Source organism: Onychostruthus taczanowskii, unplaced genomic scaffold (genome assembly GCF_017590055.1).
Source record: "Onychostruthus taczanowskii isolate IOZ18803 unplaced genomic scaffold, ASM1759005v1 scaffold50, whole genome shotgun sequence".
In the NCBI taxonomy this organism is placed as follows: domain Eukaryota; kingdom Metazoa; phylum Chordata; class Aves; order Passeriformes; family Passeridae; genus Onychostruthus; species Onychostruthus taczanowskii.
In genome coordinates, this window is record NW_024502569.1 from 5,777,967 (window position 1) to 5,801,807 (window position 23,841).

General features: G+C 37.5%; 1 protein-coding gene across 1 annotated transcript in view; it reads left to right on the forward strand.

Moving 5' to 3' along the window:
* The window catches only part of MICU2 (mitochondrial calcium uptake 2), a gene marked incomplete at its 5' end in the record, with an annotated part of 134,736 nt that overhangs the window by 50,088 nt on the left and 60,807 nt on the right, over positions 1-23,841 (forward strand). Inside the window, one exon of the mRNA XM_041416021.1 lies at positions 21,474-21,621. Coding sequence (XP_041271955.1) covers positions 21,474-21,621 — 148 coding nt within the window. The remainder of the gene's footprint in view (positions 1-21,473; positions 21,622-23,841) is intronic.

Sequence of the window (23,841 nt, forward strand, 5' to 3'; positions counted from 1 at the left end):
TAACTGTTCTTTGATAAACGTAATATATAAATGGGATTATAACTGGTAGCAGAATCTGTCCGGTGTCTGACATATTTTATGTCTGTTCTCAAACTGCTAGTGGTAAAAATAGCAAAATTGGTTTTCACATTCTCAGCACTCATTCCTGGGGTTGTATCTCCCACAAAGAAGTCTCCTGTTACTTTTCCTATCACAGATTGAAATTCTTTGTTGCAGTGTATGAGAAATGTTTGCTTTCCTTTTTGCTGCATGAAAATATTCTAGTAGTGACCTGCTAGCATCCTATAAGATACATACTTCACTACATGAAAGGTTCCCAAAATTCATGTCAATGAAAACACAGGTACTAATGGATTTAGGAGTTGTCTCTGTCTTTGCATTGCTCTGTGGACACCTGCAGGTGGTGCTTGTTACTCCATCCCATCAGCAACCTATGCTTCAAATTCAGAACTACAAGCTCACACACCTGTACTTACCCTGACTTGTTGGTGGCTTGTAGCTGCCAGTGTGAAAAAAGCTTTGGCTACACACTTCACATGGTCCACATGTGTTTGGTTGGGCCCTTCAGTATTATGTTAATTAAATTAATTCAGCATTTAAATGTTCTGCCTTGATGCCAACAAATGGAGAATATACAGCTTATCATTTTGTGTTGAAACATCTCACTCCCTAACATTGCTGTAAGCTGTGTGTTGAGGCCAAGAGGCTTGTAGCACATCTCTTTCTGAAAATGTCCTGATACCACTTCTGGTAGCTGATCTTTCTTTCCTCTTCAGTAGGTTTCCTTTGCCCTAGTCGCTTCTTACATCACCTCTTGTGAAGGTTATCTGGGGTTTATTTTCAAGTTCCAGTATTGTTAGAGTTTGTAAAGTATTGTTTACTCCTCCTGATAAGGTTCTTTTAAATGGAGTTTGAAAACTACCGTGTCATGGCTTGTTAATGTGTTCAAATAGTAAAATGTTTATTGCATTTTTTTTTTTTAGTAATTTATTGCAAAAGTTGTGGTATAACACCATATCTATCTTTTCAGCTGAAGAGTCAGTATTTTTTCCACAGGTAATGCAGAAACTCTGTGCAATTCATTTGAGTCTTCTATGGCTGTGAAGAAAGTATCCAAATATAAACATAAGCAGTGCTGTGCTTATCTTTCATTTTTCTAGATTTTCTGAAAGCATATACCTCCAAGAATGGTTGGTCTCTTAGTGGTTTAAATGAAGTGCTGAATGCTGAGCATGTAAGTGTGGGTGATAAGTATGTGCTTGCTGATCAAAGGAACTAGGGAGAGTGCAAGTCCAATAATGACTCAGATGATTTTTCGTTATGAAGTCCCCAGGAGCCCTAGGCTTGATCAGACAAGATAATTGTGCTTTGAACACGTGTAAACTCACCCCATTGTCCGTGTTTTCTTCAGATGCACCTAGTAGCTCATGAAAAAGATAAGCAAAGGTCTTAGAGGTCCTTTCCAATCCTATTAGTTAATGTTTCTAATTTTTCTAATACTATCCACTGTTTAATTTTTCTTCTTTTTCTCTTTTTGCTAAAAATGCTTCAGAAGGTGGAATGAAGATATATGGAGATATCTCCTCTCTCCAGCTTCCCCCACCACCTCCATGATCTACTATAACTGTTCTCATTTGGTTCTGTGTGAAGTTTTCTGTACTGTGTGGAAGTTTTTAAGACAGAGATGTGCTTGCAATGTATTATGCTAGATGCAGAAGGAGTTCCTGTTCAGTTTTTCACCAATTTCTGGCTACAGAAAGAAATTTAAAGACAATAAGCATGTCAATCTTAGCTTTGTCTCTTGGGACCGTGGAGGAAGATACGCTTTTTGTCAGATTCTGAAATTTTAAAATGCATTGTCATTGTCTAAGGCGAGCTAAAAAGTAAAATATGCTATTCACTGTAATGATTATGATACATCCTAATATGTGCTTCAATGCTCTGATGAAGTTGGGTGTACTTTTAGGGGCTTGGTAGAAGCTGCCTTGATGTTCTGGCAAGGGAGATGTTTCAAAGCCAGTTTTCTTGCTTTCGGCAGCATCCTGTTTAAAACTTCCAAATTCCTTTACCAAATAACCTGTAAGTGCATCTTTTTTGATAATGACATACGTATAATAGCAAAATATTGTCACTGCATTTGCAGGTACCATTGGAGTAGTCTTGCCCAATAGCCAAAAAAAATCCCTTAAGTCAGTCATATATGGAGCTTGAAGTCTGTACAGCTCCTTTGCTCCTAGCTACAGAATGACTGTGGGTTGGTGCAACCCAGTGTCTTGCAGTGTGCATGGATTCTCCTGCAGCTAAGAAAGGGGTATCTCCCATGGGACAGAGGGCGGTGGCACCACATGTCTGTCAGTGTGTCTCTCTTCCTTTCCTTATCCACATCCCTGGGGTTGCTCAGCAGGGTGCAGTGCTTTTCTGAGCAATAGCAGGCTGCAGCTGTGTTAGTCCACTGATATCTCTGTGTTTGGAAGGACAGTCATCATCTGTGTGATCTGTTGAGGTGTGTTTTTGCAGTGCTGTGATGGGTCACGTTCACTCTTCTAGCAATGCAGTCAAAAATAGAACATTGAGATATCCAGCACATTGCTTGGAGAAACAGCTGATTGCCATTATAGAGTTGTATTTATGCTGAGTTCCAGAATAATTGTGTCAAATAATGAAAATGAAGGCAGACTTCTAGTCAGAGGCACAGGTTATATTTATGATCAAGCATCTGATTTACAAAAGAAAGAATGACCTACTATTTAATTTTAACCAAAATAACCATAGTGGTCAACATATGGGTTTTATGTATTTAGACTTTTAGAAAATATAGCATGCATCTGTCCTTAAAAATAAATAAAAATAAAAATTCAGAAACATCAAAAATCTTTTTCTCTGGATAGTGAAAGTTGGAGTCAATGCAGGATTTTCTGGTGTTTTTTATAACTTTGGGATTAGAAAGGTAGAGGACAGTATTAGTTCTTGATACATTTCCTTTGGGTTTTGACCAAACATATCTAAAAATGAGTAGTGCTTGTGTCTAGGATGTATTCTCACCCTTCCATACAGAGTAACAAAATCAGTTTTTGATGCAGGAGCAAGTTGGAATAGGCATTCCCATTTTCTTCTCTGTCTGCAGAGCTACAAGTGCTGTGGTTGCTGTGGTTTAGGTATTAGCTGTTGTCTATTCTTTTTTCCTGGGTTATGGAAAAAAAGTGATAGTGCTTGGTATTTCCATTTTCATCAACAAAGGTTGCCTGTCTTTCCCAGGCAGACGGAGCTATTAATGTGAGCCATAGCTAATTATTACTATTATTGCCAACTGCCGTGCTGTGCCTCATTTCTTACAACACTTGGTTAGGAAGGAGTTAAGGCAGACAGTGATTTCTCAGAGGATAAATAAAATTTCAGGTGTCCAAATACTATGAGGAATGAGACACCCATCATTCTCTATTGCAGCCAGGAGGAGTCAGGGGTAACTGAGATCTTACTTTTTATTCCGGATCTGGGAATTTGTCACAAGCACATTGTGTTGGTGAATAATAATCCATGGGCTTTGAGCTAATGACCTGTCTGTCATCTGAGGTGATCTTGCTTAACTGTTGTTTGACATGCAAAGAGAAATTTAAGCTAATTTCAGATAAACTCATTTCTTCTTGTTTGCTGCAGTGGCCGGAAGTTATTGATTATATCTTTTCCTTATACTTCATCTTATGAGAAATGAATTTTTATTTATTTTTCACTAGTGTGACTTTTGCCTCAGTATGGCTTTCAGCTCCTTTTGGGAAATTCTTGAACTTTATTGAATACCCTAAGTACTTTAAAAAGTGGCACAAATGACACACTTCAGTGTCCCTATCATAGGAAATGGTCTTTGCAGTCTGTGTAACAGAGAGTGTAAAGGGGAAGTCAACGAGTCAATGAACAGCTCTGTTCATTGATTGAACTTCTTCTGTTTGAAGATAACTTATACTTAGTGGTTTCCAATAATACACTGAGGTGTGGGTTCATGTTTTCTTGTGTTAAAAAATAAAAACTGAAAAAACAACTAACTAAAATCTACCTGAAATTAATAAAAATGTGGCAGAAAACTGCTTAATCAAATATCAGACAACTGACAAGAATTGGATTCTGTAGCCTTAATGGATTTCTGGCAGGAGCTAGGCGTAATAATTAAACTAAAAACTTGGAAGTAGTTTTATTTTGGTCTGTTTAAGCACAGCCTGCCATTTCAGATCATTATAACTAAAAAGCAGAGCACATTTAATTTGAGAGTTGATAATTATTCTGCAGCATTTCTGTAGTGTAGATAGAACTATCATGTTGCCAAATGTTGCTTCTCCACTGCATGCAGTCTTCAAAGCTAATTCATGTCCCACACTATTTTTGTCAGCAAATCAATACACGTCAGGTTTTAGGTTTGACAAGTAATTTTCTTGTAATGCCACAGGAATGGCATCGCAAACATACAATTTATGGTTCTGTAAAACATGTCTTTGATAGTCTCAACAGTGATACTGTTTTATGAAAGAAGAATTAAAGGCAGAGAATAAGGATGGGGTTGAAGGCATCGCGGAAACCTGCAAGTTCTGTTAAAGCACAGAGAGCAGCCAGTGCCATAGCGCTGTTAGCCAGTGCTAGAATGTTTTCTGACTTGATAGCCTGAAGAGGAGCAAATGCTTCAAATTTGTTCTTTTACAATGAAAGAAAGGCATGATTATATAGTGATGCTGGAGGCTTTCAGCTACCAGATGAGTTCAGTACCTTGCCCATTGAGATGGAAGGTGGCAGGGTATCATTTAAACTATGACTTGTAACTCCCCAAGCTTGGAAATGGAAATACTTCTTGCAGTGAAAAACTCTGCATCACGATTTCAGAGTTTATAAATTCATAAGGAAGTGGCAGTTTAGGACTTCCTTTAAAAAAGGAGCAACTTCTGTACATAAAGACCAGGCTGTATGAGTGGTAGCAACTTACATGATTTATCTACCCTCCCCTCATATGCACACTGAGTGGTCTATGTCCTTGATTTGCTGTTGGCATGAGATGAGCAGAGACTCCTTTAATATTGCATCAGTAATTAGAAAGGAAAATTAAAATATTTGAAGAATTACTAAAAATTGTCTTGCAAAACCCAGTGCTATTATTTGAAGTTCTGGTAGTTTTCTTGCAAATGGAATCTGGAAACATCTCTTGGCTGCAGGCTTGGATAGGTAGAGTTTGTGCATATTTGTTGAACCTGGTTCCCAACTCCATCTTCAAGGGCTCACAGAAAGAAGCCATCAACCTGTCCCAGATCCTAGACAGAATATTGCTGACTATTCAGGGTTGAATATTGAACTTACCACACTTCAGGTAAGTGTGATTTGAAGTGGCAGGATTACATTTGGGAAAGTAAAAGGGAGTTTTGTGGCAGGGGTTTTTTTTATGGCAGCTGTATGAAGCTGCTCAGAAGTGTGGAGTGATCGAAGTAGTCCCAGCAGAGATGGATTATTGGAAAAATGCAAGGGAGGTGGGCAAAGCTGCTTGATAGATTGCAAAACCATATGATTAATTATACTGATCACATGCATATGGCCCCCATATAACTAATGTATATTTGTGTGCAGAGATTTATCCTCCCCACCACTCTTTTTGTAGTAAAATTCAGAGCAGTGAATTAGGAACGACACAATCAGATATAAAAGGATTTAGAACTGTTTAGGTGACTGGGCCAGCAGCTGGCAAACGTGGTTCACTGTGGAAAAATGTAAAATAATTAGTCTGGGAGCAAGAAACCAAAGGAAACACAGTGTGTGCTGCAATGGAACAATCATTCAGCACACTGACTAGGAAAAGGATTTGAAGGTTATTGTGGAAAAATCATTGAAACCATGGGGCTTATGCACAGCTGCAAGAAAGTAAGTTACTAGGTTGTATCAGAGGGATAAAATACAAAATAAGAGGCGATACAGTTACAGGAGTGTTAGGCTCCATCTGGAATACTGTATAGAGTATTGCTCAACGTGCCACACAAGAAATATAATGTCTGGGAAAGAGTGAAAAAGTAGTAACAGAGATAAATATTTTATGTGTTATGTAAAGATTAGGGAAGATGATCTAGGAAAACAGATATATATATATATCCTTCTCTTTGTCCAAGATTGAAAATTGGGAGTAATCTTAAAAATGAGGAAATAGAACTGTATATAAAAAAGTGGTAAGGATCTGGAATAAATTATTTTTTCAGAAAGTCTGTTGGAATACAAAATATACATAAATTCTATAGACTTCATAAAAAGAATTAAAGGGAATGACAAATGAGATAAATTTGTGATTTAGGTTTATAAATTTGAAGACAGGCAGATTAAGCTGTTTCCCTTTCCACCCCTCTTAAAGGTTTGCAACTGGAATGATCATAGTTTTCAGATTTATTAAAGCTTGTAGTGAGGAGGGCACATGGTTTTTAGGTATGAATTATGATTTTTTTTGTCTGCTAAGACTAGTTTTAAGTATATTGGGGAGCACCCAGATTCTTCATGTTGTGTATTAGGAATAATAAGGCGTTCATTCTGCTAGCACTTTTCTGAATTTCAGAGACCTGCAGCTAGAATATGAGGCTGCCTGTCTAGTGCTTCTGCAGTGCCATGTCAGGATAATGATTCACATACACAGTTTGCCACAAGTTTGGAAATGTTTTAGAGATTTGCTGTTTTGTCAATCCTGGTTCTTCCATGGCATTTAGAGATTGTGTAAGTGGCAAAAATATAGTTAAGTTGAAAAATATGCAAAAGCAAGTGAACTATTTTAAGTAATAAAACTCCCTTTTATCAGGATTCAGCACTTGGCTGGGTGGGATGCTCTTAATGTCTAGCTAGCTGCTGCAGGAGCAGTAAGACAGCATGTGAATAAATGGGAGATAACTCTGTGGACTTCAGTTCTGCGGAGAAAATTAACTGTCTGCATCTTTGGATCGAAGCCAAATGCAGCAGGTCACTGGACTGAAGTTTGAGAAAGCAATTTGTCAAACTTGGTGTAAATTGCTAACTTCTCCAGGAAACCTTTTCCATTTTGATACCCTGCTTTGAAAATTTTGGAGTTGCTTGGTCCCTAGTACTTCTCTGTTGTCACATAGTTGCAACAATGAGGGCAGTTCTTCTGTAGACTTTGTATTTGATGTGCTGGGGCCGTGTCTCTCTCAGGACATCCGAGGACGTGTGCAACAGAACCCAGTCGTGATTTTACTTTTTTAGGTAGATATTCCTGAGACTGCAACAGACTGCCTCTGAGGCAGGCACCCAAATTCCATGTACAGTACATATACATTGCCAAGGGAGTGGAGGAGCTCCAAAGGGGAGTTATGAAGCCTGGGAGCTTTGTAGACAGCAAAGTGGAACTAGTGTGAGTGGCAGTAGGGCTTCTGCTGTTAACTCTGAATGGCAATTTAGTGCAAGTTGGAAAGTAGCCTCTCTTTAATTTAGGTGGCTTCTGACAGCATTCAGAAGCAGAACTTGAAGGACGTCAAAATTGAGTATCAGCCTTTATATCTGCATCTCTCTTCAGTTTTTCCTCATAGATCATGACTTCTAGACATACCTATTACTTTCAGTTTTACTTCTCTTTTTGTTTCCATCATCAAAGTCACCTCACTGAAGAAACTGATCTTTCTGGAGTCAGTATAATCTCTGCAGTTTAGACACCATAAATGTATTCTGTTATTAACACCCCTCCTAATTAGTGCTTGAATTCTGGAAAAAAAAATCCCGAATATGTATTTTAAAATGTTAATTTTTACTAATAAAACAGAATCTGTTTTTCAACCATATTGCTTTTGACACGCTTTTGATAACATTATTTCAGATAATTTCCAACATCTAGAAAGTGACTTGAATAATCATTAGACCTAAGTCTGAAGAGCTTCAGATGTTACCTTAAAAACAGTTTGGCAATAATAAAATTGTTCTAGCTGGATTGATGAAATCATTGAAGTGTGAGAAACTAGATCAGTTTTGAGTAAAAAACTGTGTATAGTTTAATTTGAAATGTGCAGCTGCAGTTTTGCAGAAAACAAAATATATAACAGGCACAATGCTTATATTCAGCCTGAAGTTAAAGCATTTTTTCCAGCTATCAATTTACAGCTTAAGATAATGGATTTTGGCAGTGTGCAGAGCTATTAAGTAATGTTTATTAAAATGGATAAGAAAGGACTTAAGAGGTGGCCTGTAAAAGAATTTTTGAAGGGCTGGTTAGTGAAATAAAGAAATAGCATTTTCTCCTAGAAGTAAAGGTTTATATCCCTGGAAAAGTCATTAATGAAAAAGATTGTGGTGATATCATCTTATTATTTAATGCAGTTTATGAACTGATATGGAAACTGTACTTAGGATATTTTTTTCATCTCTACTGTGAGACTGAAGTGTATTAAACATCTATACTAGAGAGAGAAATAATCAATTATATTTAAGTTTGCCTCAGTCACAAAACTAGCATACAATTTGACATGACCTTAATATTCCCAGGGTCCATTATCCATTGTGCAGTTCTTCAGAATAGGCAATAGATGTGTGAAACTCCATGCCAAAAGTCATTAAAGCACTAGAAGTTTGCATGGACTCTAGGAGATGTTGGGTAAATGCCAAGGGCACTTACATAGCCAAGGGTTGTTAAATACATAGAAACCACATCCAGCTCAGGATGTCCCCGAGCTCAAAATAAATTAATATGGAGAGAATATTTTTATTCCTTCCTAAGCATTTGCTTCTGACCAATGCTTGAATTGATGCATACACACTACAATTGGATTTTTAGTACTATGTCCAACTCACTGAGATGCTCTGACCTTGCAGCCACACACCATAAGGAAAGAAAAATCATGTTGCATGAGGTGGGCCTTTGGTCTGACCCAGCACAGTCACTCCTCCTTTCTTCTGAGATCATTTGTGACCTAATTAAACCTTAAATGTTTTCCAAATACTTTCAAGATAGGACTAGACAGGTGCGTGAGTTCAGTTCTGAACATGAGTGTAAGTCTTACAGTGTGTGTGTGCATTTACTTGCTTTTCTGAATAGAAGTGCTTTTGAAATCTGTAGATTTGCTAACAGGTCACAAAATTGACTGCCAAATCAAGGCTATGGAGCTTTGGGCAGAGGGGTGCTAAGGCACTTTTTCTGCAGTTAGAGGCAGTATCAGTGTAATTACCTTCAATGAATGTGTCTCTTTGCAGTAAGGGGTGCCCTGTTTTTCACGGCAGGGGCTCCCCAAAGGCTGCATCCCTCAATGCATGTGATGGCAAGGAGAGTTTGAGCTTGACAGAGCCCATGCTCTCGATGCAGTGGAGACCTAGGAAATATGCATTTCTCTTTCATTGTCTTTCAAAATGAGCAAGATTTTTCCTAAGCACAGTGAGAACCACCCTGTAACTGGTTTCTGCCCATCTCTCCATTGCTTTCAGTGATGCCTCCAGAATGAACTTGTAGTCTCTGCTTGATGATTAGTGTCAGCTAGAAATCAAGTCATCCATTTGTGCTTTCAAAACTTTAATTATTCTGGTGGCTAGTGAACCTTCTCCAGCAGAGCCGGAGAAAATTAACATGCATTACTTTTAGTTAGTGTTGTAAACATTTACAAATTGACAGTCTCTCTTAAAAAAATGTACACATACCTAAGGTCTTACGATGTTGAAGTCATTTTTTGTTGACAGAAAAGAGTTTGAACAAAGCATTTATTTGGCTCAGTCTGGGTTTTACATAATTTCATCCTTCTTGAATTAAATGTCACAAGCTATTTCACTAGAGAAGTCTGAGATAAAGATAATCTCAAAAATTTTGAAGAGGAGAAGAGAGAATTGCATCAGATAGAGTTTTGGACCTCCCAAAGAAATGTAAGGTTTGTGCTAATAGCACAGTGTGCTTCCAAGAATATGGCAGATTTGATAAATGAAGCAACACTGATAACTACAGAGGTCTTGAAAAAGAAAATCAGCACATGCTTGCTGACCTGTTTAAATGGTACTACAACCTCTGCAAAAGCTGTTTAAGGTTCAGCCAGGATGGCTGAAAACAGCTTTATATCTGGTACAAAGGAATGTAGCACAGAGAAGTGGATGACCTACTAGGTGCAGGGTTTTCCTAGATTCAGATGCTGCAGAGAAGAAAATTTTGGTTCTGGTTGTGACCTTGCAGTCTCACTGAGGGTGCAGCAGTGATGGACTTTGAAGGGAGTATTGAGAAAACATACTTGAACTTTCTTTATAGAAGAAAAGTACAAAATTAGAGAATGGAATTTATAAACACTGGTAAAAAATGAAGGGTCAATACAACTCTGCTTTATCAGGAATACACTGGTTTTGCTCTCTAATAGCTGCAATTAAAATAAATATTTTCAGTGTTACTCTATTCACAGAGTTTGATACTGAATTCAGCTTTTAGGATAACTCTTGAAAATTCTAAACGGAAAAGTGACCTTTTGAATTTCGCTGATGTAAATCTAGTATTCTGAACAATCATTCCTTGATGTTCAGTGTAAAGGTAGTAAGACCTCTTTGCAAATACAGTGTGTGTTTAATTAATTTAATGAATCCAAACTTCTGTTACCTTCTGCTGGTGCCCTTAACTCATCTGTTCAGTTCTCTGCGGATTTTCTATTAGGGGCTGTCAAAAACTGATTTTAAGCATTCTGATCTACACAGCAATGTGCTGGAACTTTGAAGATGATCCTTGCCAGTTTTGTGTGTGATGCATTTTGCAATCTATTGAAAACTTCAACTGTTACACAAATTCTATGATTAAATAATGTATGCTTAGATCAAAGTAAATATGTTCTTTTAAATGGGGGAAATTCTAAATTTGTAAATTATTTTTTTCAAATATTTTACATTTATTGTGATTTTTTTGCAAACTAATGTTGATGAAAATATTTCATTAGTAAATGGGAATACCAGAATTTAGATAAAACTTTCACTGTGGCTTCTGTTTTTTCTGAAAAGTGGCACAGTGGAACTGTTTTAGCTGTCTCTTTTCATCCAGTCTTTCCATATGTAATTTGTGTGTCAAATGGAAATGCTGTAGAAGAAAAATTCTGCATAGGCAGAAAGTTTAAAAAAATAAGCAAGTCTATGAAAAATATGCCTAGCCATTGGAAAATATAGTGTGTTTTAGGACATTCAGGTTTTACACATGACATTGTCACAAGATCAGTGACTCCTACAGAAAACAAATCATTTGTTTAGAAGAGAAGTCAGCAGCTTTATGGAGAAATAAATATAGTTTTACAACTTAATTACAGTATAAACATTTCTTGTGGTTGCAATGACTTTGTTGTTATTGTTGTATTAATCTTACAGGACATATGGATATTTGTTTTGGTACCTCCTGGGACTGGCTAAATCCTCTGAGCATAGCTCTGACCACTCTTCTAAAGAGCTTAACTTGTTAACCATTTTTCATTTGTGTGACTAAATGTTTAATAAATAAAGGGGAGGAAGAAGGGAATGAAGACAGAAAGAAAAGCTTTAAAGATATTCTATTTTCTTTTCTTTACAAGTTGTTATTCTCTGATTAATTTGCTACTCTGGAAGTTTTATCTAACAGTGTTAGTTCACTGAAATAAAGTGAAGAATTTCACACTTCCCAGCTGCTGTTGAATGCTCTAGGAGGGTTGGTGGTGGTAGTCTTTTCTATGGCAACCTAATCAGTAACTCCCCTTCACTTACAGCACCTTTTTAAGTACCAGACTCTCTAAGAACTGAGAAAATCTCTTGGTATTACTTAGCTAATAATGGGGGTAAAATCAGATAGAATTCTTGAAGAGTAAAAAGTATATTGTGACTTTCAGTTAGGGATTCCTTTTATTTTCAATTTGGTTCTTTATGCAGAAGAACCTGGAGCGTATAGATCTGTCCTTCTTTTATTTTGTGGGGTTTTTTTTTTCGTTGAATTTGTGTGTGTCTTTATCTTGAAAGATTTGTTATAAATGGGCTGGAGAAAAGCTTAGAAAACTTAACTTCCCCCTCACACACTTCCAGAGAGTTTTCAAGCTTCTGGTGGAAGGAGTAATATGATTAGCTCTGTAATGTTCACATTATCACATTATAGAAGGGAATTCTGACACTTTCTGAACACAGTTTTCCTGTCTTTCCAGCAAGCTGCCACATCTAGGATTCTTAGATATTTTTTCTTCAGGGAATCATATGTTTTAAGTATTGACTAATATTTGGGGTCTTCTTTGTTTTAGACAGTGATTGATTGATTTTTTTTTTCTAGATTTCAGAATATTTATAACAATGCTTGTGTAGTTACAACGGCCTCTTCTGTTTTGTTGTGTTTTGATTTTATTGGGGGGTTGGGTGGTTTTTGCTTGTTTTTTTATTTTAAAAAACCCCACAAACTGTAAAACGTGTAATTTCTTTACCAGTGTTTACTGAGTTTTGTGTGGCTCTGCTGTAGAAAGCCATCCTAAGAGTGTGTACAATTGGTGTGCTCACTGATATAATGCACAGTGACTTGTAACGCTGTTAAAAACATGTGTGGATTAAAACAAGAGCCTTAAATCACAACCCTGTAGATCGTGCTTTGCATGAAGAATAAACTAAAGGCTCCTGTCTCATTTCAGCCAGCAGAACTTTCTTCCGAGAGTCATCACATTTTTAAACTGAGTTATCTTTATGTCAGACCCTTCCAAAAGGGAAACACTGAAATTTGGATAAATTTATAACAGCTACAGGTTTCTTTTAAAGTCTTTGCAGATTGGCTAAATAGAAGCACTCATTTACAGAAACTGATGACAGCTTTCATATATGATAGTTGGATATTTAAGATTCTAATTTTTTTTCATTCTTTGATAGTGTCATATAAATGTTTTTAGGACTTATGTATCTTCTGTTTGGTTTGAAGTTCTTTGTACTCTTCTTTACAGAAGTAAAGAAGAGTAAAAAGAACTGAGTTCTTTTTACTCTTCTTTACAGAAACATAGTTCTTAGTCCAGGAAGATGAAGTCACAGGGTATTTCCACTTGGGGGGAGCTTGTCTTTGGTAGAGAAGTGGTTTTAAATCCATAGGTTCTGCTGCTGCAGGGTTGGTTTTGATCAGTGCTGTGGTAGCCTGGTTGGCAACTGCAGCACTGGGTGTATTTCTTGTAATGCTGTCTCAGTGTCATGATGAAAATTCCCTGGCAGAGCAAGTATGAAGTACCAAGGTTAAAAATTAACGGGATTTGTGTAATTATATTGGCACACAGCGTGTTTCATGGAGTGATACAGCAATCCAGGGCTCTTCTACATCTACTCTTGTTGGAAGCACTGTGCCATCAGCCACTGTTTAAAACATTTTGGATGTGCAAACATGTTAAGAATAGCGCTTAAACAAGATGGATATTCTGAAACACACAAGTGACCGTGTTTTCTGATGAGAGAGAGGCAGTTTCTTTCACTTTTGTTTCCCTTGAAGCGCATACTTTGTGTGTGAAATATCATGCTTGTGGAACAACTTTGAGGGAATACTTTTGGCACATTGTTTCAAACCTGGGGTATACAGAACTCTTGAAAGTGTATGTAACCATTGACAGAGGCACTTTGAAGTTGTTTTAAAAAGCTTGAGAGACAAATTCTGGTGTGTTTCTGTATTTACCACTTCTTGCTCAGCCATTTAAGAGATTAGAATAGCCATCTTGTTTCTAGTCCCTTTTATTCATACATGAACATGGATATATTTAAATATTCACAACCATTACATACTAACACATTTGTTTAATTACCATTAAAATACAACAACAACCAAAAAACCTACTTGCAAATGTAACCACTTTGCTTTTTACTATGTAACTCTACTGTCTGCTGCATCAAATTAGCTCCTTTATCCTCAGAGTTTCATCTCTTTAAACTTGAGTCTGTACTGCTTTGTTTACCGATTGGAAAGTTGCCTCTTCTTTTTGTCATCTTCTCCCAGTCTAGGTTTTAAACATGCCTTCTGTTAGGCTTCTGCCTAGGTCACTACATCCAGCATTAAATATTTACTCCTTTAAATTCTTCCGTATGAACACTGAGTCCAGAGTTTGTCTTGTTCAGAACAAAAGCTGTCTAGCATATGACCACCTACTATTAAAGCACTTAACTTTTTTTTTTCCTGTCTGTACAGTTGTTGCAGGACCAAGCACTATGACAGTAAAAACCTTTTAAAGCTATAAATCATCAGGTAAATATACGGCACCATGCAGCTGGCATGAGTTGTACTGCAAAACTTCCAACAGTTTGAAGTTGCACTTCTCAGACTCAGGCATATATAGTCCCATTCTCAAGGGTGTGCAGTTAAAACTGAATCTCATGTAATAAATGGATTATCTCTTGATGTAGTTCAGAACAGATGAAGTAGAGCCTCTATCTGAGTTTCCCAATCAAAGCAAGCAGTTATTTGGAAGGGCATATGGTTTTCTTCTGCAGCAAAAGTACACTTAAGAGGTAAAGTCCTATCAGCTTGAAAATCCCAAAGATCTGCAAGCTCAGGGTAAGCAAAATCAGATGGCTTAGAGGCTTTGCCAGCTCCTTCTGAGAAGGTGTGCAGAGAGACACTCCATACATCATTTGAATTGAGATTGAGGAGATAAAATAAAGATATTATGACATTTTGAAATGAGTTTGATCAGCAGGTCAAGGACTTCTGCAGCTTCAGTCTCATAAGAACTCGTGGAGAGTTGCATCCAGCTCTGGGGCCTCCAGTGTAAGGACATGGCCTGCTGGAGTGATTCCAAGGGAGGGGGACAAAGATGATTGAAGCACTGAAGCACCTCTCCTATGAAGCAGCTGGAGAGGGACTTTTTACAAGGGCATGTGACAAGGGGTGATGGTTCTAAGATGAAAGAGGGCAGGTTTAGATTAGATATTAGGAGGAAATTCTTTACTATGAGGGTGGTGAAGCAGTTGCACAGGTTGTCCAGAGAAGCTGTGGATGCTCCTTCCCTGGAAGTGTTCATGGCTGGGCTGGATGACATTTAGAGCAACCTGGTCTAGTGGGAGGGGTTTCTGCCCATGGCTGGGGATTGGAGCTAGATGATTCTAAGGTCCCTTGCCACTCAATCTGTTCTATGTTTCTATGATTTTAAGGGCATATAATTAAGCACCGGGTATTGTTTATGCATCCACACATAGTATATTTCAAAAATATCTAGCTCCTCTTACTTTTAAAGATAAATGTATTTGTGTCTTCACATTTTAACTGCTCTTTAATGTGAAGTGATTGACTGAGAAGGATCAGTGAGAAGTAGATGTGACACATTTTTCACCCAAGTCTATTGACTGTCCAATACAATGTAATGAGCTCTCCCAGAAAATTGTATGGACACATTTTCTGGGTGTGTTGTCTTTGAGGCATCAATGTGGTCCCCTTGCCACTCTGTATGTATTTAGTACTTCTGCACCAGTGTATTTGAGTGGTGTGTCAGCCTCAGTAGGGGAATGTGTAAGTAGGCTGGTGTGACAACTTGCAAGTAGAGGTGAAAATGTATGGTTTGTTAAATTAATTAACTGGTTCCCCGGCTTGTTAGAGCTTGGGTACCTTATCGGCCTTTCTTATAATCTGTTAGGGGAAATGTGTTAGTTTCCTACTTTGTTTTAAGATTATGTTTAAAAATGAGCTCTGGTAAGGTAGAAATTCTAGAATTAAATGCTGAAATTAAAATCCCTTATAAACTGAGACTGTTTTCTGTATTATCCTCATGTTTGAATTAATTCTCCATTTGGTATGGGTGCTCGTAACAGTAGATCTGCTCTGTGTGCACAATTTAGTCTGAACTCAGTGAAATGCAAGGGGAGGGAGAGAAAAATTAAAACCAGAAATAGCAGGGGTTTAGATGCAAATAAACTCCTCAGCTGCTGCTTCAAACATAACCGTCACTAATTAGTACCAGCACAGCAGAACTGACTGAGCAGCTATTTGAAAGAAAGGAGGGGAGTGGCACCTGTTAGTGTGCAGAAAGGGCTTCTTCTAATCTTCAAGTGTTCATGTTCAGCCATTAAGAGCAGCCAGGCATGAGACTTTTGCATTCTCATTCTTCTCTTGTCTTTACTTCAGCAGTCTGTTCTCTGTCTCAGAAGTAGCTCCTGAGAAGGTATTTTTAATCTCTTGCTCTTTTCATATTTAGGGATTTCAAGACTGTTGGAGCTTTTAGAAATGTAGTTGCTTGTTCAGTTTCAGTCACTCAAGTACTTGGAATTGATAGCCAGAGAAATATGTTCTCTGTATGAGTTCTGTGCTTCCCCCCCACCCCAACTTACTTTGTGTCCAGGCTGAGTTTGATTTGCAAGCTCGGAAAACATAATGTTTTAAAAAGTAATACAGATCAATTCACATCATCAGAACATTTTGGTTCTGATCTTATTTCTTTAACTTGGTGTTGGTTTTGGTAACTGGTGCATTTGATTAAGACATGGCTCACTTTCTTTATTGTAAAAGTACCAACTACTTTTGCACATACTTATACAAGCTTTCTTAAATATTATGATTTTGAGCTTTGTGTAAGTCACATATTTCTGTCAAATTGATTTCTTGTCAAAACTCTTTTTTCTCTATCATTTATTGCATCATATGAAATTTTGAAACATTCAGCTCTGAGCATTATTCCTCTGTGCATTCAGCATGCATGCTGGGCATGTTAACATGTGCAGCAGAGTTGGAGGTCGAGTTACATTTTCTGTTATTTTGATCATTGCAGAATGGATTGGGTTGAAATTGAAATACAATAATGACACTAGTTAACTGCAACGTTTTCATCAGAAATTTGATACAGAGTTGCTAAATCCTTCTGAAGATCTAGTGTGAATTAATGGCTCCAAACCTGAGGCTCCCAGAGGTCTGGCTGGCACCAACTCGATTTTAATTACGTGCACATGCTGGTTTAGTTATTCCGGTAGCTGGTAAAATGAGTGTAACAAGTTTATTCTTTCAGATTAGGAGAAGAAAAAAAATACTGATCCTGTTTTCAGATGTGGGGGAAAAAAAGGAAATCTTAATTTTATTTTTTCCAAAGGAAAAAGAAAGGAAGGTATGTAGATAATACAAGAAAGAAAGTCAGTGAAAGGATACAAAGAGACAAAATAAGTAGATTGTATGGAAAGGAGTAAAGAAATAAAAATTATGTTGGAAAAATCAACTGGAAAATGCATTCTATTTTATAAGCAGAAAAGATTAAGATAGAAAACTTGAACAGTACAGGTGCATTAAAACACCAAACGCTGTGCAAAGGGACAAGAAATAAAAGTAATGAAAGGGGAAGACATAATTTTAAAATGAAGGGAGAGATAAGTGCATATGATATTTTAAAATAATTTCTCTCGAATAATCAGCAGCATATATTTGAGTTTGTCCTTAAAAATGACTTAGATTGTAATAAATACAGAATTAGTGTTACCAAAAATCACATCACTGTGATCAGCACTGTCACTAAAAACACAGGTAAGGGTTATCAAAGTTTTATTTATGTAACCCTTCATTTTTATTTAATTTAATAAAAAAAAAAAAGAAGTCTACAAGTGAAAGATTGAACACTGTGAACACCATTAATTCTTTAATAGCATCTTAAATTTAGGATACTGACGGATAAACAGAATAATTATATGAACGTGAAAATTAATTCTTTGAAGTAATATTGTTGCCTTAAGGCATTTCTCTATGCAGAAAGCCAGGAAGGAAACCACAATCTTTGGAAATGTTTGTAGATGCCAGTGGCTGGTCAGCTCCTGATCCATTGCCATGTCACCTGCACAGCATCCTCCTGGAGCCCTTTCCATGTCATTCAATTCTAATTTACCATCAGCTATCATAGCTTTACCATGCACATTCTGAAATTGGCACTGCAGGCTTGACATAAAACCACAAAGGTGACTAAATTCCAAGTTAAAGCTGAAATTTCATTCTCAGTTCTCTTGGTTGTGGGGGTGCTGTGGAGCGCGTGGGAACACCCAGTGTTTCAAGCCCCAGCTGGACCCACACACAGAAGGGCAAGCTGAGAGTGGAATTTCAGCCCAGGCCCTACAGTTAAAGCCACATAGCTGTTTGTGGTTGGATTTCTCCTGTGTAGCACTGTTAGAGGCAAAAATAAGCCCAAGTCAATCCCAGAGTTATTTTAAACTATGCTTACAAGAATCTTGTGGTAGTAGTAATAGATTCTTCTCACCCATTGTGCCTCTGAAATTTAAATTTTTGTGTCCAGTTTGCCTTGAGTTTGCACTGTTGGAAACTGCTTAGATTACAGATACCTTAATATCTGAGTTTCAGCCTTTAATACATAATTATTTATGTAATAAATAAATAGTATTACTATTACAGTATACTTACAGTATACCTGTCTTTACTTGAAACTCATTTTGTGGAATAAAAGAGTAAAACTGCTTTTTGCCCAATACATGGATTTTTATGAGCAAAATGAGATTTCACAGTGGTTTTTTTTAAATGTCAGGAATGTCAAATCTTTTTTATCTGAAGGACTCATTGGATGACTCAGGAAAAGCTACTTAGAAATTAGTCAGGATTTAATTGAAGTGGGAAGGATACTGAATTGTGAAGAGAGAGCTCTCTCCCCTCTGCACTCATTAGACTGGTACTTTAAAAGAAGATCAATCTTAATTTTAAGTGATTGAATCAGGCTTTTCTTCAAAATATAATTTTTATTTAATCTTTGGTTAGGCACTTGGAATAATGATTAGAATAGTTATTCAAACATTTATCTCTTCTACGAAAAAAATGGGAGTTATGCTTATAAGTTGGGTTTGGGGTGTTTTTTTCAAAAAAAAAGGAGCTTCCTACTTCTTCCTGCTTCTGGTATTTCTATCCCTTACCAGCTGTCTTTGGTGGGTCTGGCATCCCTGCTTATTGTAGACTTGGAGAGGTATGTATTGGTGAAGAAAATAATAGTGAATGAGAGGGAGGGATACAGCTTTCAAATGAGGTGGTAGCTGATCTAGCTGAGCTCATGCTCATGTCCTGAAGGGTATTCTTGGCAGATGACAAATTTCTTTAAGAGTGACAGGATGTCAAGAATTTTGCAAAAGCTTAGAAAAAAAAGTAAGAGGTGGCACAGCTGATTTATTTCATCCTGTTTCATCCTCATTTGTGCTAGTTTTGAAGCTCATGTTCGTAAGAAGTTAGCCATGGATGTTTTGCAAATCAGGAATACCAGTTTCACAAAAAGAAAGGGGTTTGATGAGTCCATAATCACATCAGAGTTAATATGTGAACATGTGCACACAGAATCACAGAACATGCTGAGTTTGAAGGGATCCATCAGGATTATCAAGTCCAACTCCTGGCCCCCTGCAGGACACCCATGTCACACCATGTGCCAGAGCACGCTGTCCAAATGCTCCTTGAACTCTACCGGGCTGGTGCTGTGACCGCTTCCCTGGGGAGCCCGTTCCAGTGCCCAAACACCCTCTGGGTGAAGAACTTTCTCCTAATGCCCAACCTGAACCTCCTGTGACACAGCTTCAGGCCATTCCCTCAGGTCTGGCACTGCTCACCACAGAGCAGAGATCAGTGCCTGCCCCTCCTTGTCCCCTCACAAGGAAACTGCAGACTGCAGTGAGGTCTCTCCTCAGTCTCCTCTTCTCCAGGCTGAACACACCAAGTGACCTAAGCCACTCCACATATGACTTTTCCTAAAGGCCCTTCTCCATCTTTGTTGCCCTACTTTGGACAATCTCTTAACAGTTTAATACCTTTCTTATATGGTGGTGACTAAAACTGGTACCTATGTATTTCAGTTAAAATTGTTGACTGCTGAAGTTCAGTGTTCTGTTATCAGTAACAAATTTAACTTTAGTCAGAATTCAGGTAAATGCTGCAAGACTTAAGAAACTTGAAAATCCAGTTGGTTTGAACATGTAGAATTTGCTTTTTACTTCTTGTCTAAACTTTTTTATTTCTGTATTTTTGCAGAAAGATTGCTTTTCATTATATCATTTTGGTTAAAGGACAACTGTGAAACCGTTTTGCACTTTTTTTTTTTTAATTTGCCATTGGGGAAAATTGGCTTTTGTTACTGTGAGAAGGATGTGATTTTAATAAGAATGCAGCATGTTAATACCCAGCAACCATGAAATATTCATTTGAGATTTGCGGCATTTGTTGAGTCTTGTTAACTAAGCAGTTATGGAGTCACTTGTCCCCTAAAGTTTTAAAAAGGGTAAAGCTACATTTGTTGCTACAATTGATTTGTTTTTAAGTAGTATTTTCCAGAACATGCTGGTCTGAACAGCAGCAGTGCACTTGGGTTATAGGCCGTGATGGAGCTCTATATTGTAAGAAGCTTAAAATAGCTCTGTCTAAACCAAAGCAAGTCTTGGCTTCAGATACTTAGAGTTAGCCCATATTTTCCTTACAGATCAGAATATGACTGTTTTAAATCTAAATTATGAGGTTGTTTTTTTTCTTGTTGTTAGTTCCCTCCCACCCTTCATTGAAACCTGAGGTTTGAGGCAAACAAACATGCTGCAAGGGAAAACTAAGACTGACTGTAACAGGTGCTTGTAGCCTGTCATTCAGTGAAATACTTTAACAAGTCCTTAATGCTAACACAGAGCTGCAGGACATGGGATTAAATGGCAAGTTGAAGCCTTCTATTTAGAAATACAATAATGTATAATATAATATGTGATGGTAATTGTTCCATGATTAATGTTCAAATACACACAGTGTGTGTTCTGAATCTTAGAGTTTCTTGTTTTCCTGTTGTCACTTACCATCTCTGAAATCCTGAAGTATAAATATCTCTGTTTCACTGGGTCTGTGTCCTCTTTTGCTGCCAGTAAGTGCTGGTGCTACTCATCAGAGTACTGTCAGCTCATATGGTTTTCATCCTGAGTCTTTCAATATTAATGAGGAGAGAGTGAAGTTGGAGATTTTTTGTTTGCTTGACTAATTGAATCTTTGGGTTTGGTGGTATGATCTCTGACTCTTTTGTTGGTGTTTTCATTGCTTTTCCCATTTTTTGACTTCTCTGAAAGACAGGCCCATATTTAAACTAGAACATCATTATCCTCCAATGCTTCACAGTTCAAAAATTCACTTCAGGAATGGCTTATTTGCATGGATACACAGCACATTTCAACCTTTGCTGAGCCAGCCACTAACCTGGCGAAATACTATTTACTGTTTGGTGGGTTTAGGCCTTTGTTGAGTTAGCAAGCTGAATTTGGCTCAGCAAGAGCCCAAGTAGCAGAGCTGGCAGACAAGGAGGCGCAGGAAGACATGACTGAGAGCAGGGGAGTGGGAAGCAGGATCAGCCTTTGGTGACATCCAGCCATTAATTTGGCTCACCTGTCTTGTTAAAGCATGCTCTCAGTGAAGCCAAAAAATATTTATAAGCATGTCATTATTTAAGACTGTGCCATAAAAGCTTTTATTGCTGGTAGCTTTTTGTTGTGGCTACCCACAAAATACTGGGGTTGATCAAGATTGGGTATAAGGTTTTTTCTAATTACATCTTTGGTCTACAAATGGATGGACTTTTTTTCTTTTTCAGAAGGAAGATGTCATTCATGCAGACGTGGATGAAAGACTGTCTCTTCGAAAGCACCGCTTCATGCATTTTGCATCGTTGGAATATGAAGGAGAATATTACATGACACCAAGAGATTTCTTGTTCTCAGTAATGTTTGATCAAGTTGAACGTAAGTTGTTTTCTTGTTACCGTATTTGTGAAAGAAAAGAATCTTGCTGGTCCCCTTAGAGATGTCATTTGCAAATCACTGGGATAAGATCCTTTATGTTACATAAATCAGCAGAAGCCAATTTTTAAATGTTGCCCATATGGATGCTCACAGACACTGCTACCCTTTACACAAGTGAAGTGAGGCTGATGATTTAGAAATCTGATGACTTGCTGATGACATCTCTGCATAATTTACATGACCGATCAACATGTAGTTCCTCAATTGCTTACATGCCACAGAAAATAGAATGAGTGTATTATATATAATAGTGTTCATACCATTCCTGGTCCTGTTATCTTCTATCCACTTCACCAGCAAGTAATTCTGTGACCTTTTTTCTTAGAGGAGGCAGTGATGGGAGTGAGTAGAACGAGAATAGTAGAGCCCAGAGTTCAGTTCTACATTGTTGATTTTAAATCTCCTTTGATTTTTACATAACCTAGTTAAGAACAAATCAGAATCACAAGTGTCTTTCCAAGAAGTACTTTTAAAAGTGCACTTTCTGAGGAGAAGATAGGAACAGCACACAAATAAAAAGTGCATAGGTTGTTGTCCTTTTCTACAGGTTTTCTGGCTTCATTAATTCTGTCCCATTCCTTAAACTCTTTCATCTTTGTATCTTTTTCTGTTATTTCCATGATACAGTTATGTTATATGCTTCTTTCCTAAAAAAAAAAAAAAAAATTGGGTTTTACAGTTTTCCCAAGTTTGGTGTTTTTTTGCTTTTGAAAGGTTAAGGTTTTCTGTTTCCAGAGAAGATTGTAACTTAGAGGACAAATAGTCTATTAGTTCATCTGTTGAGGGAAAGAGGGAGAAGTCCCAGCTTTAATAGTTGTTTGCTGCAGTCTGCACATGCTGACCAGGAGAGCGTGTTGTCTAGCAAAGGCCATTCAAAGTCTGCGATGCTCTGCCCACCTACCAGCAAATGCTGTGGTGACTTGGGAGTACTGAACTGGAAATCCAGAAGGGAATTCAACGCCCTTTGGAAGGGTTTGAGAGAAGAGGGAGGAAGAAGGAGACCAGAATGCCCTTTGGTTGAAACCTGTTGAAAAGCTGGGGCAGAAAACAGTTTAAAAGAGCTGCAAGTGGTCAAAGAATAGGACAATTATTAGTGGATAGAATTATCGGTAATAAAAGAAGTTTTCCGGTATCTGCCAAAAATCTGTAGGTGATAAGGATACATGAATTCACTGCTGACACACAGCTTCTAATATTACACAAAGCTGAATATAAATCCTTAGAAGAACTTTATGACCTTGAGAGTCATGGAGATCTTTAAAGTACTGTTTTTTAATGTATGGGTGTTAGACTTCGTTCCACCTCAGAATTTAAGTCATTAAGTTAAAAACCTGAAAGGAAACTTATTTTGAGTTTTCCAGCCTGAAGGACAGTGAGTACAGAAACTTCTAGTTTTGAAGGTATGGTTTTCAGACAGTTGTGTCCAAAGACAAGGTTAGAGAGATAAGTGTTTTTCAGTTCTATGCATTCATCCATGTTAATTGGTTACTCCAAGTATAATAGTACACATGCAGATTTTTAATGAAGTGGTATGTGGTGATATTTATTTGTAATGCAGCCAAGTTAATTTCAGTTGCTTTGCTAATATGAGTAGGAAATAGCATTAAACAGAAGAGAATAAATAATGAAAGGAAAAAAACCTTTGCTCTAATGCATATTTAGCATTTCAAATTGAGGTCAGGCTTGCAGCAGTAGCATCACAGATGCTTGATAGAAAAATGTTGACACTTGAATCTAATGTTCCTAAATATTTTTTTAACTGTCATTGGTACGGATTCTTTGGCCAGTAGCATAAACACAGTGGTAAGCAATTCTCTTGATTTCTCTTGCTTGGGATTTTACATTTTTATGTGACTGCAAACAGGCACAGAATTTGATAGCAGAGAAATATGGCACTTGAAGTACTTTAAAGGCAGTGGTTTTATTCATTGTGTTTTAAAGAATTTCATATGAGGAAAATAAACAGTCCTCTCTCAAGTGTCTGTCATGGTATATTCAGAGTAGGTCAAGATAGTGAACTTAATAGCAAAGCAGCAGTTACTTTGGAAGCTTTCTGCTTATATAATAAAATAATTCTCTTTCACCCTGAACAGTGCCTTTAGAAAGGAGAAAGGTATGACACCACTTACCCTAGAAAGCCCTTCACTTACTGCATACCTA